Consider the following 15,217-nt stretch of genomic DNA (forward strand, 5'->3'; position numbering starts at 1 on the left):
CATTCGCCAACTCCGGGAATTCCTTGGGCTTGTCAACTTTTATAGAAGATTTGTTCCCCAGTGCGCCGCAGTCCTGTCACCGCTGACCACACTCCTAAAAGGGAGCAAGCCCCCGTCAACCCCCTTAGAATGGACTTCGACTGCAGAGCAGACTTTCAGCCGAATTAAGGGAGAACTGGCAAACGCTACACTTCTTTCACATCCTCAACACGACACAAAAACGAACATTATGGTCGACGCCTCTGAAGTTGCAGTAGGTGCCGTTCTACAGCAGTTGATAGAGGGAATCTGGAAGCCTATTGCTTTCTTTTCGAGAACGCTCACATCAGCGGAACAACGCTACAGCACCTTCGGGCGCGAGCTGCTGGCGATCTACACTGCTATAAGGCATTTTCGAAATTTTCTACAAGGCACGCAGTTCTATGTACTTACGGACCACAAACCTCTCACATACGCCTTGCAAGGTGGCAGGGACACATATTCACCTCGCGAAACAAGGCACTTGGCTTACATCGCCGAGTTTACAACCAACATCCGTCACGTGAAAGGCGTCGATAATCCTGTAGCCGACGCGTTGTCCCGGTGTGCTTCGTTTTCTGGCGGACTGAGCTTTCCGCCCGCTGTCGATTTTGATGTCATTAGCTCAGCGCAACAACGGGACAAGGAGCTTCAACAGATGCGTCAATTCCCTGGTCGACTCATATTCGATGAGATTATCTTACCTACGTCTACCAAGAAAATAGTCTGCGACCTGTCAACAGGCACAGCACGACCCTTCATACCCACCGACTTCCGGAGACAAGTCTTTGACTCCATGCACGGCCTTTCCCACCCTGGCATTCGGGCTACACAAAAAATTATAACTGAGCGATTTCTCTGGCCCAGAATCAACACAGACGTACGCGGCTGGACCAGAACCTGCATCGAATGCCAGAAGTCGAAGGTCCAGCGTCATACTTACGCGCCACTTCAGTCATTCCCAACTACCACAGAACGTTTCGACCACGTCCACATCGACATTGTGGGACCCCTCCCACCATGTGAGGGGTTCCGCTACCTCCTTACCTGCGTCGACAGGTTTACCCGTTGGCCGGAGGCACTTCCAATCCAAGACATCCGAGCGGACACCGTGGCTCGCACCTTCATCCAGGGCTGGATTTCCCGATTCGGCGTCCCATCCACTATCACAACCGACCGGGGACGTCAGTTTGAGTCTGCACTTTTCCACCAACTACTCTCACTTTTAGGAACAAGCCGCATTCGAACAACAGCTTACCACCCAATGGCAAACGGCCTCGTCGAACGCTTCCATCGTTCACTTAAAGCGGCCCTAATGGCGCAACCTGAACCAAACAGATGGCATACAAGCTTGCCCATCGTACTTCTCGGATTACGAGCAGCTTGAAGAAGGACCTTGGCTACAGCCCAGCCGAGCTGGTATATGGTTCAACTCTTCGCCTACCAGGCGAATTTTTTGCATCCGCCTTACAACAACCAGCTCCCGATCCCATGACATACACAAACCAGCTTCGAACGATAATGAAAAACCTCCGGCCCACGCTCCCACGCACACAAGATCGAACTGCAGTTTACGTCTCGAACGACCTCGACAACTGCAGTCACATATTTCTGCGAAGAGACGGAACCAAGAGGTCCCTGCAACCACCGTACCCTGGGCCTCACAAAGTACTTTCCAGGGCAGCTAAAACTTTTACCATCGACTACAATGGACGGCAAGAAACCGTTTCTGTTGACCGTCTGAAGCCAGCTCACCTAGAATTTCTTCCTAATGCAAACGACGCTGCCCATCCTCATATCCTCACCGCTCGCCCAACCACTGACCCCTGCTGCCTCCCTTCAAGTCAATTCCCCCGAAGTCATTCGATGCGAACTAATATACTGCCCTACAACTTCAACCGCCACGAGCCCTGCGCGCCATTTCAAGTCAACCGATATGGCTCCAGACACTTAGGAGCCAAAACGTCTGCGCCTGCCCTCGCTCGCGCCACGAGCGTGATACAGCGCAAACGAAAAGGACCTCGACAAGTTTCGTGGTGTTTAGCACCTACTCACATATGGGACTAGCACAAATAAATGTCTATCTTCTTCTGTTGCGGCGCAGCGAAGGGAGGGGAAGGTGAGTATTTGTGGGCATTGGCATACATTGACCGCCCACAGATGAAAAAGAAGAAAGGGAGAAGGAAGGAGCTCGGGACACGAGAGATCAACGGGCTCTCAAGCCGCGCGCTCGACCGTTCCGGCAAGCAGTGAACATCACCGACCCGTTTATCCTTGTAAATAATGTACATAAATATGTAGTGCCAAGACTTTGGTTCCTACAGAGGGAAGCTTTCCTTATACTGTTGTCCAGTATGTGTTCAACGGCTAGTAGGATTCTATAAAGCTCTGCGGTAAGAATGATTGCTGCACTCTAAAGTTTTAGAGCTTTCGTGAATGATGTGCAGCCAACAAAAGACCATGATTTCGACCCATCAGAGTAGAATTATGCGTAGCCCATGCCTCCATCAACGAAAGAAACTCCTGCTGTAGAACTTACACCGAGACAACTCGCTTACTATATTTTTGTAAGTCACCAGTCACAAATGGCTAGAACTTCGTCTCAAGGAGCAACTCTCTCCCTCTGATTTAGCACGGCAATACCACAAAGGGGGACAGAGAGGGACTCACTAAAATTGTGGATACGAAAGTTGAGTGGCCGTACACTATTCAACTTCTTTTCAAAATGTCGAGAAAATCTACAGGTATAAACGACATTGTAGGCTTGGTGTTGTGGATTGGAATAGACCCTGAAAGCATAACAAACACTCAGACACTGTTTGCATTTCTCCAGCGACGTCCGATTTATGAGAAAAGAGTCAAAGTACAGGCTAGCTGGTGGAAGTCAACCATTTCGTCGTTTACCCTGAGACTGGGGGTTTTTTTGAAGAGCAGAAGAAACAGAAAAAACAGACAGGTCTCAAACTCAGCTACACGTTTATTTCAAAAACTTCCTCTTATATAGTTCGTTTTCGTCGTCAACAACCAATCACATACGACTTGTCCTTTGCACCGTGACTTTACAGGTTCCACTATATCACAAAAGAAGCGGACACTCCCAACGTTTCCAAGTGAAAAGGTTCTAGCAGAAGATATGCCCCACAAAGCACCAAGCAACTCTTTTGTGTCCTCACAATAAACAGGACAACAGCCAACAACAACATCCCACTCAAAACTGGTCACCTCCAAAATTGTAGAAAACAGACAATACACACCGGTACACACCACAGACAATACACACCAACGAAGCCTTTCAGAATAACTAACTAAAAAAAAAAAAAAAAGCACTTAAAATTGTAAAAATTGCTTGCATCGGTTCCCTATTTGCATGGAAGGTTGACTAATGCAATTTCCCAACGATCTAATCCTAATTGTTTCTCTTACCACCCTTTTAACATCGTTCCTTTCCTTAACAACTACATCCGTTCCAGACCAATCCGTTGTGCAGTTTCTACACTCCTCCAGATGCTTAGCCAACTCCGAATTTGCTGCATTATTTTTAACATTCCTTTTGTGTTCTGTTAAACGATCGTTTAAACACCGAGAGGTTTGGCCTACATACTTAAAACCACACGCCAAAGGAACCTCATACACCACGCCTACGCTACACGGCACCGACTTTTCCCTATGCGCCTTCTGACAGCCCCTCTGAGCCGTTTCAAAAGGTGTCAATCTATCTAACCTAAAATCCGTGCTGAATACGACATCCACGCCATATTTTTTTGCACATGCTCTAAGATTGTGGGACACCTCGTGAAAATACGGAACCACAGCGTACCTATTCCTGATTTCTTGCGTCTTCCCCTTTTTCTCCCTGCACTGTAGGGCAATCTGCCTTTTGATGTACTCTTCCCCATATCCTGCCATTACCAGTCTTTCCCACTGGTTTTTTAGTGCCTCCGGTCCGAAATGCATGCATGATCTCACCAAAGCATTACTAATCAAAGATCTGACTACCCCGGCTTTTACATTTTTCGAGTGACAGCTATTCTTTGACAGAACCGGTTTTGGGTTTTCCTTCCCATACTCCCAACAAAGACCTCGTTCCAAATGCAAACGCAGGTCGAGAAATTGCAGGACCTCGCCCCTTGGCCTCTCTAACGTGAATCTCAACTCTGGCGCCGCTGACCTTACTACTTGTTCTAAAACTTGGTCCAATCCTTCCTGAACAGAGCAAACTAAGATATCATCCACAAATCTTTTCACAAAACACTTTGGAGACAACTCCTCTACCTTGTCATACACTTGCTGGTCCACCGTGTTTAAGTAAATTTCCGCTAACAAAGGCGCTACAGACGAACCTATACAAACTCCCTCTTTTTGCACAAAATTGCGACCTTCGTATTCCAATACCGTTGACTGTAAATAAAGGTCTAGCACCGAAAGAAAACTATCCACCGCTATTCCTGTTCCTGATTGAAACTTAATAAGGTTCCCTTCCAAGGCGATCCTCACTCTATTCATTAGTCTGCTTTTCTCTAAAGAGTAATATAGGTCCTTGATGTCCATGGAGAATACCGCGCACTTCCTTCCGTGAAACTTTTCCATTACCTCAATCAACTCACTAGAGTTCTTTAAGGCAATTGACTTCTCCAAATTAGCTAACTTCAAACCCCGCTGTAAGAAGCATGAGACGACCTTCTGCCACGTCCCATTCTCGTTAACAACGGTACGAAGGGGCATTTCAATCTTGTGATCCTTCAAAAAGAACTTAAGGGTGAGCGTTGAACGCAACGGTTTCAAAACGCTTTTCGCTACCTCTTCCATGCTTTCCTCCTGAAAAACCTTGCAAATGCTTTTCCTCAGCTTCCCGATATTGCCCTTCCATTCATTAAACAATGATCCCAACGCTTCCTCCGACTTCTTCTGAAAGGCCTGTACAGGCAAAACTGCAAACCTTCCTGTTTTATCTGTCTGCAACAGTTTTAACGAACTCCTTTCTAACTCTTGTTTCACCGCTCTCACATCCTTGAAATTCCTCCTATCGATGGGATACGCGTTTCCCATTAATTTTTCCATGCGCCCTACAGCATCTTCGACAAACGCAAACTTCTCCTCACTATCCACAACCCTGGCGATTGACTGTATGTCAGAAAACACGTCGAGTCTAGACGGCTTAACGTTTACACAGTACTTCGGACCTCTACCCAAGAACTCCTCCAATTTCTTTGACACCACTACATTTTCCGGGTTAATTATACAATGCTGTTGTTTACAATTTCCCGTCCCCTGTACACACTTATTTACCTCTGCTCCGCGAGAGTTCCACAACTTGAAACTGTCCAAAACATGCCTCCTTTTGACATACCACGCACGGTCGAAATGTGTCCTCATGACGGCGCTCCAAAGATGGTAGTCTCCATGCCTCCTGAAGTTCTTTCCGAGAAGAAGATTCCAGATTCTGTTTGAAACGGCTCAGAGGGGCTGTCAGAAGGCGCATAGGGAAAAGTCGGTGCCGTGTAGCGTAGGCGTGGTGTATGAGGTTCCTTTGGCGTGTGGTTTTAAGTATGTAGGCCAAACCTCTCGGTGTTTAAACGATCGTTTAACAGAACACAAAAGGAATGTTAAAAATAATGCAGCAAATTCGGAGTTGGCTAAGCATCTGGAGGAGTGTAGAAACTGCACAACGGATTGGTCTGGAACGGATGTAGTTGTTAAGGAAAGGAACGATGTTAAAAGGGTGGTAAGAGAAACAATTAGGATTAGATCGTTGGGAAATTGCATTAGTCAACCTTCCATGCAAATAGGGAACCGATGCAAGCAATTTTTACAATTTTAAGTGCTTTTTTTTTTTTTTTTTAGTTAGTTATTCTGAAAGGCTTCGTTGGTGTGTATTGTCTGTGGTGTGTACCGGTGTGTATTGTCTGTTTTCTACAATTTTGGAGGTGACCAGTTTTGAGTGGGATGTTGTTGTTGGCTGTTGTCCTGTTTATTGTGAGGACACAAAAGAGTTGCTTGGTGCTTTGTGGGGCATATCTTCTGCTAGAACCTTTTCACTTGGAAACGTTGGGAGTGTCCGCTTCTTTTGTGATATAGTGGAACCTGTAAAGTCACGGTGCAAAGGACAAGTCGTATGTGATTGGTTGTTGACGACGAAAACGAACTATATAAGAGGAAGTTTTTGAAATAAACGTGTAGCTGAGTTTGAGACCTGTCTGTTTTTTCTGTTTCTTCTGCTCTTCAAAAAACCCCCCAGTCTCAGGGTAAACGACGAAATGGTCCGATTTATATCGGCGTTTAAACTCAGCACAGATGTTGGAAATGCACCTGAGACAAGACGGAGCCCAAAATGATGCACTAAATCTAGTATCTTCAAAATAGATGTCCGCGCTGAATCATACATGATTGCAGCATAGTCAAGGCGAAACCGAAGCAACCGAACGTTTGATTTGCGTTTTAACTACTTTGAATGGGGCACAAAACTGAGCTAGTTGTCGAAGATTACCCCAATAAATTTGTGTTCCTGTTGAACGGATATGCCAATGTTATTTAGAAACAAAGATGAGTCCAAAGGCAATCTCCGGTGCAAGAAAAATTGACCACGGGAGGGAGGAAAAAAACTTAAAACCATTTTCATCTGACCATTTGCTCATCCTGCGGATAGTAAGTTGTAGTTACAGTTCACAACTGGATAGGTTACATGAAGAGAAAGAGATCTGCACGCCATCTACATAGACTATACCGATGGTGGTATCACATTTGCCAAAGTTAATTTTCACAGAAAATAGAGTAACACTTAGGATTCCTTGAGGTATCCTCCTTGCTTGCGCGAAGACATCAAACAGTGTGGATCCTAAGTGGAGCTCGAAGGTACACCCACTTAGGAAGTTCCGTATACATTGAAACATGCGGCCACGCACACCGGAGTTGTACAGGTTCCAAAGTATTCCAGACCTCCACGTGGTGTCGCAGACATTTTTTAAATAATAAAAAAATACCGAAACACAATGCGGCCGGTGTTAATATTGAAAACGTTCTCAGCTTCCAAAAAATAAGCCAAACCCCAAGTGATGAGCCCTTTATCTTGTCCCAAGACAACTAGTGAGTGCAATAGGATGGTAACCTGTGGAGACAAAAAGCTTACCATGTTTCAAGAGAGGTATAGAGCGATCCAGGCAACCACCGGCAGATCGAACGTCTACAAAATTAATTCTGTCATCGCAGGCGTTACGGATTATCAGCAATATTGGCGACGGTGCGCCTCAGCCGTCCCCCAGGGATTATAACTCGGCAATAATATTAGGCAATTACTTACATAACAAAAACGCGCGGTTCGGCTAATTGATAATTTGCCCCGGTTTCAATCGACTTCCTATAGTTTTAATAAACATAAAATATTTAAGGTAAATAACCTTTTTTGATTAAAGGTGGCGTTTCGATTCGCACATAAATTAACACTGATCCTGACATCTTTCACGAGACGTTCCTACCCAAGCAAACAAATTACAATCTAAGGTACCAGCAGTTTTCAAAACAAAATATTATAACTAATATGGCGCTCAAAATTATCCTACAAGATTACAGATGTCCTAAACAAACATTATTGCGGTGGACAAGGAAATCACTGCCATGTTTCATTTGAAAAAAATACCTAAGGGAATATTTTAATGTTGCCAGTGTTTATATCTAGTGAATTGTGTTATTAACTAGTGTGATTTTTTTATCTTACTTGTAAGCTGAAGAGTCTTTAGCAGGGTGAAATAATTTCTGTGATGACTTGTGCTGTGAGCTGGCTTTTTCTTTTCTTTTTCTTTCTCGATTTGTGCCCTGCTGTTGAGTGTTGTTACAGGGGTTGGGACCTGGTCAGGTGATTTTATTCACCTTTTGTCCCAACCCCCTTGACAATTGTGTCCAAAATAAAACAAACAAACAAGTTAAGAGCGGACTGCCCGATTAGTGCCGCATCATCGCTCACCGGAAACGCAGACTTCAAGTCTACCCCTGAAACCAACTTGGACGCATCCAATGTCCTGCCAACATCTATAAAACAGCAACCATGCCGGTCGAAGCTTCACTTCTAGAGCGGTCCAGGCAACCACCGTCACATCGCATTTCTACGAAATCCATTCTGTCATTACAGGTATGTCACAGTCGCATATAATGAATGATATAGCCTCTTCGTGGTACCTGGATCGCTCTAGCACTGTCCTTTTGTCTTTTATGAACTTGTTTTAATGGGTGACAAACAGTGTGGGTTTTCCCTTTGTGGGTATCACGTAGAAACACAGGAGGTTCCTTCTGTCCGGATAAAGACGTGTTTGTTGACGATAACGCCACACGTTTGCCCTGAGGGCCAACATTGTCGGAGATGACGGCGCTGTCTCTTTTGACAGGATCGCCAGTCGGAGTCTGCGCTGCCGGTATTGACAGTAGCATGGAGGGGGAGGATCAGAAAAAGAAAGGAAGGCTCCGTCGAGCAGAGCCTCCCCAGCGAAAGTTCCTCCCGTTGGATTTGGGCCGTCTTATATACTGTATTAAAACTGCGAGTTCGGCTAGGTGCCACTTATGCATGGTGGTAAATACGCCTAAAATACGGACAAAAAAAAAAGAAGCACACAGGTCGCCTCGTCCTGTGTGCTTCTTTCTTTGTCCGTGATTTAAGGCGTATTTACCACCATGCGTCTTATATAGCCTGCTGGAATGGACGTGGCCGAGGTGGGTTGGATGTAGGTTGGCTCCCTGGAGGGGCGGACGCGTCCAAGTCATGATCCCGAGGGGTGTGCCTTCGGCAAATTACCCGAGAGAAGCGAGGGAGAGCCGTCCCAGGTAAAAATTCAAAGTGGTTGTACAACTGGTCCCACTTTAATTCAAGTGTCCCACTTAACTTGCAAGTGGTTCCACTTCACTTGTAAGTGGTACCACTTTAATTCAAAATGGTACCACCTGGTTTCATATCGACCACTTGTGCACCACCACTTTAATTCAAAGTGTACCACTTGGGTTCACATTGCCACACCACTTTAGCCATGTGGTCCCACTTGGAGCCCAAAGTGGTCGGGCTTAGACCACTTTGACTTCAGAGTACCAGTTTAAAGGAAAACTGAAGCGGTTCTATATTTGAGCAAGAACACTTAAATCGTCTTAACTTGGCCTTCAGGAACACGAATATCTAGATTATTTTTCAATTTGGCTGACAGAGGCTGCACAAAATCATTTTCAAAGTACCGCTGATCGATGCCCCTCGTCCCTGGAGCCTGACATTGTATACCAAGAGTTTTTGGAATCTCCGCTCTCGCACATCTTCAGCGCCTATCAAAGCTGTGCACGCGCACTCTTGCCATTTTCAAAAAAAGTAATCATGACTGATGTCAGTGTGGGGGAATTTGCCTGGTAAGCTCGCAATTGCATGCGTTGCTCACACGAGCGACACACTTTTGGTGGTCGAAAGATCCTAGCATGATGTAACGACTGGTTGGAGGTTTTTTGTGTTTAGTTACATCTTCAGGAAAACAAACATGATATTCAGATTCACAGGATGAAAATATGCCAGAATTTATCTCTAAATCATTTTTTAAAGAACCTCTTCAGCATCCCTTTAACTGGTTAACGATGAAATACCATTTTGATATTTGGGTGTCCATTGGCAAATCCAAACTTTCTTGACCTTGTGGTGACATCACTCATAGTAACTTTGGATCCTGTGGAAATTTGTATATTTTGGTAGTGCACACTTTACGACTTAGGTATATCTTTGGTATAAAACTGACTTGAATAAGACACAAATGATTGCTGGAAGTATTATATCACCAATCTTCTACCACATCTAGGTGGGACTTTTTGCCATTACTTAGCTTGGAGACACCAGATCACTTCATTTGACTGTGAAAATCAACATGCTTTGTGAAAAGCATATTAATGAGATCGACAATTCAGTATATGACAACCACCGATTCATTTATTTACAATTATTTCAGCAAAAATTTTGCAAAAGTAGGTACAGGAAAGAAAATACTACTACCTGAACATCTAAGAAAGTTAAAAATAAACATGCGTAGCACACACAAATTCCACAGCAAAGCAACCTGCCGCTTTTAGCAAGACATAAATGGCAATAAAATCTACCAAGACCTGATGACAACACACAAAAGCACAACTGTGGCACCAAGTAAAAGGGGCGGAAACACAATAACAATAACATGCAAATAACTCTAGTTCCACATTCGCAGGTCCCAAAACATTCACTTAATTGTCCTTGTAGTTCTCTAAGGGGAGACCCGAAAAATTTTGAAACATATAATTTTTATTAATTTGGGTTAAATAGTGAAATCAATAATGGCGATAGACCAATGGTGGCTAAACTGCGGCTCGCGAGCTCCTTGAGACTCTTCGCGGGTCCAAGTGCGGCTTGCAGTTCCCTGGTAAGCGTGCTCCCCTTCCCTTCCCGTTTCCCCCAGATTGAAGAGTTATAGAATTAAGAGAAGCTCACAGTCTTGGCAGCCTTGTACCACACTGCCTCCATACAGCTGGATTGTTTTTTGACATATGGATGTGTCCAGTGACCTTGTTTCCTTTATTGTTCTAAAAATACTTTCGAGCAGTATACGCATAACAGTCGTCAGGGGCAGTGGCTAGCGAGCGAACCATGCATTAATTTTTGCTTAGCGGTTGAAGAAACATTTTGCTGCCTGGTGTTATTTGTTGTAGACAACAATTATACTCGCCCTTTTTAGAAAGGACTGTTCCCTCCACATCTTTCTAGTTAGAAAGATGTGGAGGGAGTTAGTTTCTAGTCTTTCTAGCCCCCCCCCCCTTCTCTCTCCTATGTCTCTCCAAACTTTCATAGTTTTGTCTGTGTAATTCCATGTCACTTTGCCCCCCACCCCCTGCAATAAATCAAGCAATGACTGTACCGTCTAAATTAGATAAAGAAATTAAAATAACAATGCCCCATCAAAAACGATGGCAGAAGTATGCAACTAAAAGACAATGAGAGCAAACCTTCCAGTTATAGTGAAAAATTGATAATGAAAACCAAATTTCGTTATGTTGCTGGGAAACAGCCTGGATATGTGGGTAAATTGATGCAACCAGGGAATTATGCGCCCGATGAGTGCATTAACTAGCATATAGATGAAAATAATTTTTACATTTTTGATTTTCCTCCCCTTGAGTTTACTTCTAGCACACAAGTATGACTGGTCCTAGAAATCTAGGACCAGTCATACTTTTTGCAGAGCTGAGCAAACAGAACAATGCCATCTATGTCCAAGAACATGCCCACAAAGCCTGTGCAATACCTTAGTGGGTTGCTTGTGGGCAAGCTTGAGGTGTCGTACGCTTCCAAAATCTGATACGTCGTAAAGATGTGAAACAACGTACACGTTCGGGCTTCCACCCCCATCACCTTAAGAAAGGATGTGTTCAACTCTGACAAAATTACCTCCCAGCTTCAGTGCCGTCGAGTCCCGCTTTGTTGGAGCTCGGTACTGTGTGCTATGAAAAACAAATGTGCCCAGCAACACGTGCACGGTCAAACTCCACAAGCTCCTGTGCCACTTCCAAGACCAGCTCCTCCTCAACCAGTCTATGCAGACACTGGGGCAGCTGCCTGGGCTTTCCAAGAAGGTGCAAGTCACCAGGCTTGCAGTGTTTCCTCGTTGGAAGGTGCGCCCGGACCTCGTCCAAAACCATATTCCTCAGCTGATAAAAAGCTTTTGCGGAGGAGAATGTGGGAGAAGATCTGGAAGGGCACACCACTCGACGGGGAAACAAGCTTCAGCAGATGCACCATGTTTGACTCAAACTGGAAGCAAGATGGTGCCCATAATGGCCCATGGAGGAGCACAGCCTTTGGAAGGTGCAGGAGCGGGTGGACATTTGAGATCATCTGTGCTTTTCCGTAGAGGAACTCGGTCTTCACGACAAACTCGGTCATCTTCTCTGTGCCCAGCTCCACATCTTCATCTAGAACTTCCGTCTTAGTTAGAAGATATAAAGCGGATACAAAAAGCTCGATGTGTGCATAATATTCAGCTGGCAGCACGCCCTTCAAACAAGGGAGGCAGTAATAAAAAAGCCAACATTGCCACTCGGCTGCTTTCGAATACTTCCTCAGCTTCAGGGCTCGTGGCGGTCGTTTTAGGCACTGTGGTGGCTTCAGGCTACACAAGCGCTCAGTTAAGATGAATTGCCGCGAAGGGTGTCCAATGTAGTAATCCTCGCCCAAAGCAGAAAACCACAATTCATGAAACTGACGCCCTACACCTAGAAGGGCGCAGTGCATATAGTCCGGGGTAAAACCCCAGACTATATGCACTGCACTATATGGTCACTATAGTGCACTATAGTCTGGGGTAAAACCCCAGACTATATGCATTATATGCATACCCCAGACATAGTCTGGGGTTTGTCAGAACCAGGCACGTTCAGGAGTGGCGAGGGGCCCTTAACACCGCGGACTGCCTGCTTGGATGCTGCGGCTTCTGCCATGTCTGCAACCACGCCAAGCTCGGTGCGATCGTCCATCACCCCGGCGTTCACGGGGTACTTCACGCAACCTGCACAAGTGACAGTCAAGGAAATAAATAACTAGGAACGTGTGAGCAGCGATTTTTAATATTAAAGCAAATATGAAGCAAATAATTACTTTGTGAAAATTTTAAATCTAAATTAATGATGTTGAAGCAAAGCAGAAGTTTTGCAAGGGGAAATACAAAACCTAAAAAAATCAAACAAAAACTTCAAGACTGCATTTCAGAGATGTTTTGTCTAGCACAACCTGCCTAGACATGCTTGCTTAATAGAAAGATAATGGGCAATGATTTTGAGATGATGAACTTGTTTCCCCAAATTTTAGCAACTCTGTCATTCCAGCCTGGGTTTCGGTGCACTCATTGCAAGCAGCGTGGAGTCATAATTGTTTAACCGATGTTCTAGGAGGAGGTTGCTGATGCTGGTGATAACACTCCTTGATATTAAAAGAAGTTTCTAAGGGGGCGCCGGAGGTATGAAGCGTACCCAGCCTTCGTGACTGCATGAAAAAAAAGGCGGCACTGGTCGCCTTTTTTTCACACATATCGGCAGCGGCCGTCCCCTCCGCCCAGCACCGCATAAAAGGTGCCGTCCGAAACTCGAAGCGCATGCGTCATATGGCAGACTCTCAACCATGTTCCGAATTTAGCCCATAGATTTAATCTCACAAATACTGCGAATGGAAGTGTTAAGGGCTATTCAGAACAGTATATTGGGAAAGTTTGGCCAATAGGTGGAGCAAAGGCCGCCGCCAACGCCGAATATTCCCCCCGCGGTTAGAGCGTAAACTAAAAGTGCGACACAGCGTCCACCAATCAGCAGACCTCAGTGTCACAGTATTGGAAACAACATTTAAAGCGTGATATGGAAGCGTTCAATCTCGCAGCAGCAATGATAGCAACTATGCAGTCTTCTCTGGTTTGGAGTGCACGCTCGTTTATTCTACCGTTGAATATGGACGTCACGGAAACCTCTTATGCACGAAGTTTTCAGTCACTAGGAGTTACACCTTTTTACTCTAGCGACGCTAAAATAGCTCAAACTATAGTCTGTTTCACCTTATGTTGTACCGCAGGAAAGGCTCTAAGCGCGAGCTCCTTGCTCTGGGGCAGATCTCGGCGGCACAAGCTCTCGTGCCGTAAGGGCAGCTGTCAACGCTATGAGCTCGCGCTTCCAGCCTTCGCTGCGGTACAACCTAAGGTGAAACGGAGTATAGTGTAGTCGCACTTTTAGAGCTCACGACCACCACTGGGGCTGTTTTGCGGCCCGTGGTTGGCCATGAGATGCTTGGCTATTCATACCAATAAATGGCCAAACTCTCCCAGTACACGGCTCTGGGGCTATTTGCACATTAGCGCCGCCACGATGAAACTAGCGCGAAAAAAAGAAAATAGCGCTGCGACACGCCATGCGTGCACTGTCGTACTATCATTTGTCTGCTGTTTCTCTCAATGCCGTCGGTGGAACATAGTAGTCGAACGTCCTATCGCGAGCCATACATGCGCGTTGTTGTCTGGTTTGAAATGACCCGGATGTGCCGGTCGCGTATCGATCATTTTCCATGTCGTCTGCTTCCCGGTCTTTAAAACCATGTTTTCAAACATCGCTCACATCATAAAGCAACGCGATTACACTATATATGCAGTGGCTACACATAATGTCAAATGGTTAAGGAACATTGCAGTTTGTTTGATGTTAGTGTAGGATGCATATTTCGCAAACTATTAGCGAGAAACATGCTCTGCTTGAAAGAACTTGGCGCCTGAAATGTAGCGTTTCCTCAAGAAGATTGGGTCTTGCTCAGAGCACCTGACCACTTCATTGCCAATGCGGAGTTCACGGCGCAAGAAAAAGGAACACGATACTCTAACTTTGCAAGCAGAATCTATACAGTTACTCTAAGGACGGTCGCCGCTGGCGTGTTACAGCTAACAGAGTCCAGAATAGTACACGTAAGAGGCTTCAACATTTCAGTGCATACAGGGCGTTCACCTCAAGCGGGAAACTCACCTTAGAGTTTAGCGTTGAGCCTCCAGCGCTCCACGTGATGCATTCTTGGGCTAGCGTTTTCATTTGGGCCGCAAAGGCTTGGAGAAGCAAAGTCATGTTCGTGTGCTTCGCGCCGTACCATAACAGCGGCAGGACGGCGGAGCGCCAGTGCAGACACGGTGGAAGTTCGTTCATTGTGAGCTGGACGGGTCAGATGGCGTAGTTCGCAGACCTGAATATGGGGCTCCCATCGGCGTTCATGGACACGGTCAAGTCATGAGGCCCACACCCAACCTTTGCGCGCTGGCTTCGATAAGAGTCGCCGTCGGTTATATCCAGCTTGGCAGAGGGTCTCGGTGTATTGTGATTCGCCAGAGATTCTGCTAGGTGCTCCCGCACAGTTTCATCGGCCAGCAACGATGCTAGTTGTTTCTCCATTGGCAGACCGACAAAATAGCATCCTTTGGACATAAGGTCCTTTCCGAAGTACTGCTCTCCGCACACCGAGCATGTTGGCGAGATGCCCTACCTTTCCTTCAAGCTGCCCGCTGTCTTTGCAAGGAGTGTTTCAGACGTCGGGCAGTAAAAGTGGAAAGTGACGTCGTCTGGTGAAGCACTGGCAAACTTTCTGAAGATATATTTGCTTTCCGGTATGCTCTTGGTTTCCAACAGTAGGTTTTGTAGCTTAAGAAGTTTTTCT

General features: G+C 45.6%; 1 protein-coding gene across 1 annotated transcript; it reads right to left on the bottom strand.

The window, feature by feature from the left end:
- Positions 1-3,489: 3,489 nt before the first annotated feature.
- Positions 3,490-5,449, bottom strand: LOC121836210 (the record flags this gene model as incomplete). Its single annotated transcript, XM_042291068.1, has 1 exon — positions 3,490-5,449. A coding segment is annotated over exon 1 (1,902 nt), but the record flags the coding sequence as incomplete, so codon positions are not given.
- Positions 5,450-15,217: the final 9,768 nt, after the last annotated feature.

This window comes from Ixodes scapularis, unplaced genomic scaffold (genome assembly GCF_016920785.2).
Source record: "Ixodes scapularis isolate PalLabHiFi unplaced genomic scaffold, ASM1692078v2 PGA_scaffold0__279_contigs__length_252992795, whole genome shotgun sequence".
NCBI lineage: Eukaryota > Metazoa > Arthropoda > Arachnida > Ixodida > Ixodidae > Ixodes > Ixodes scapularis.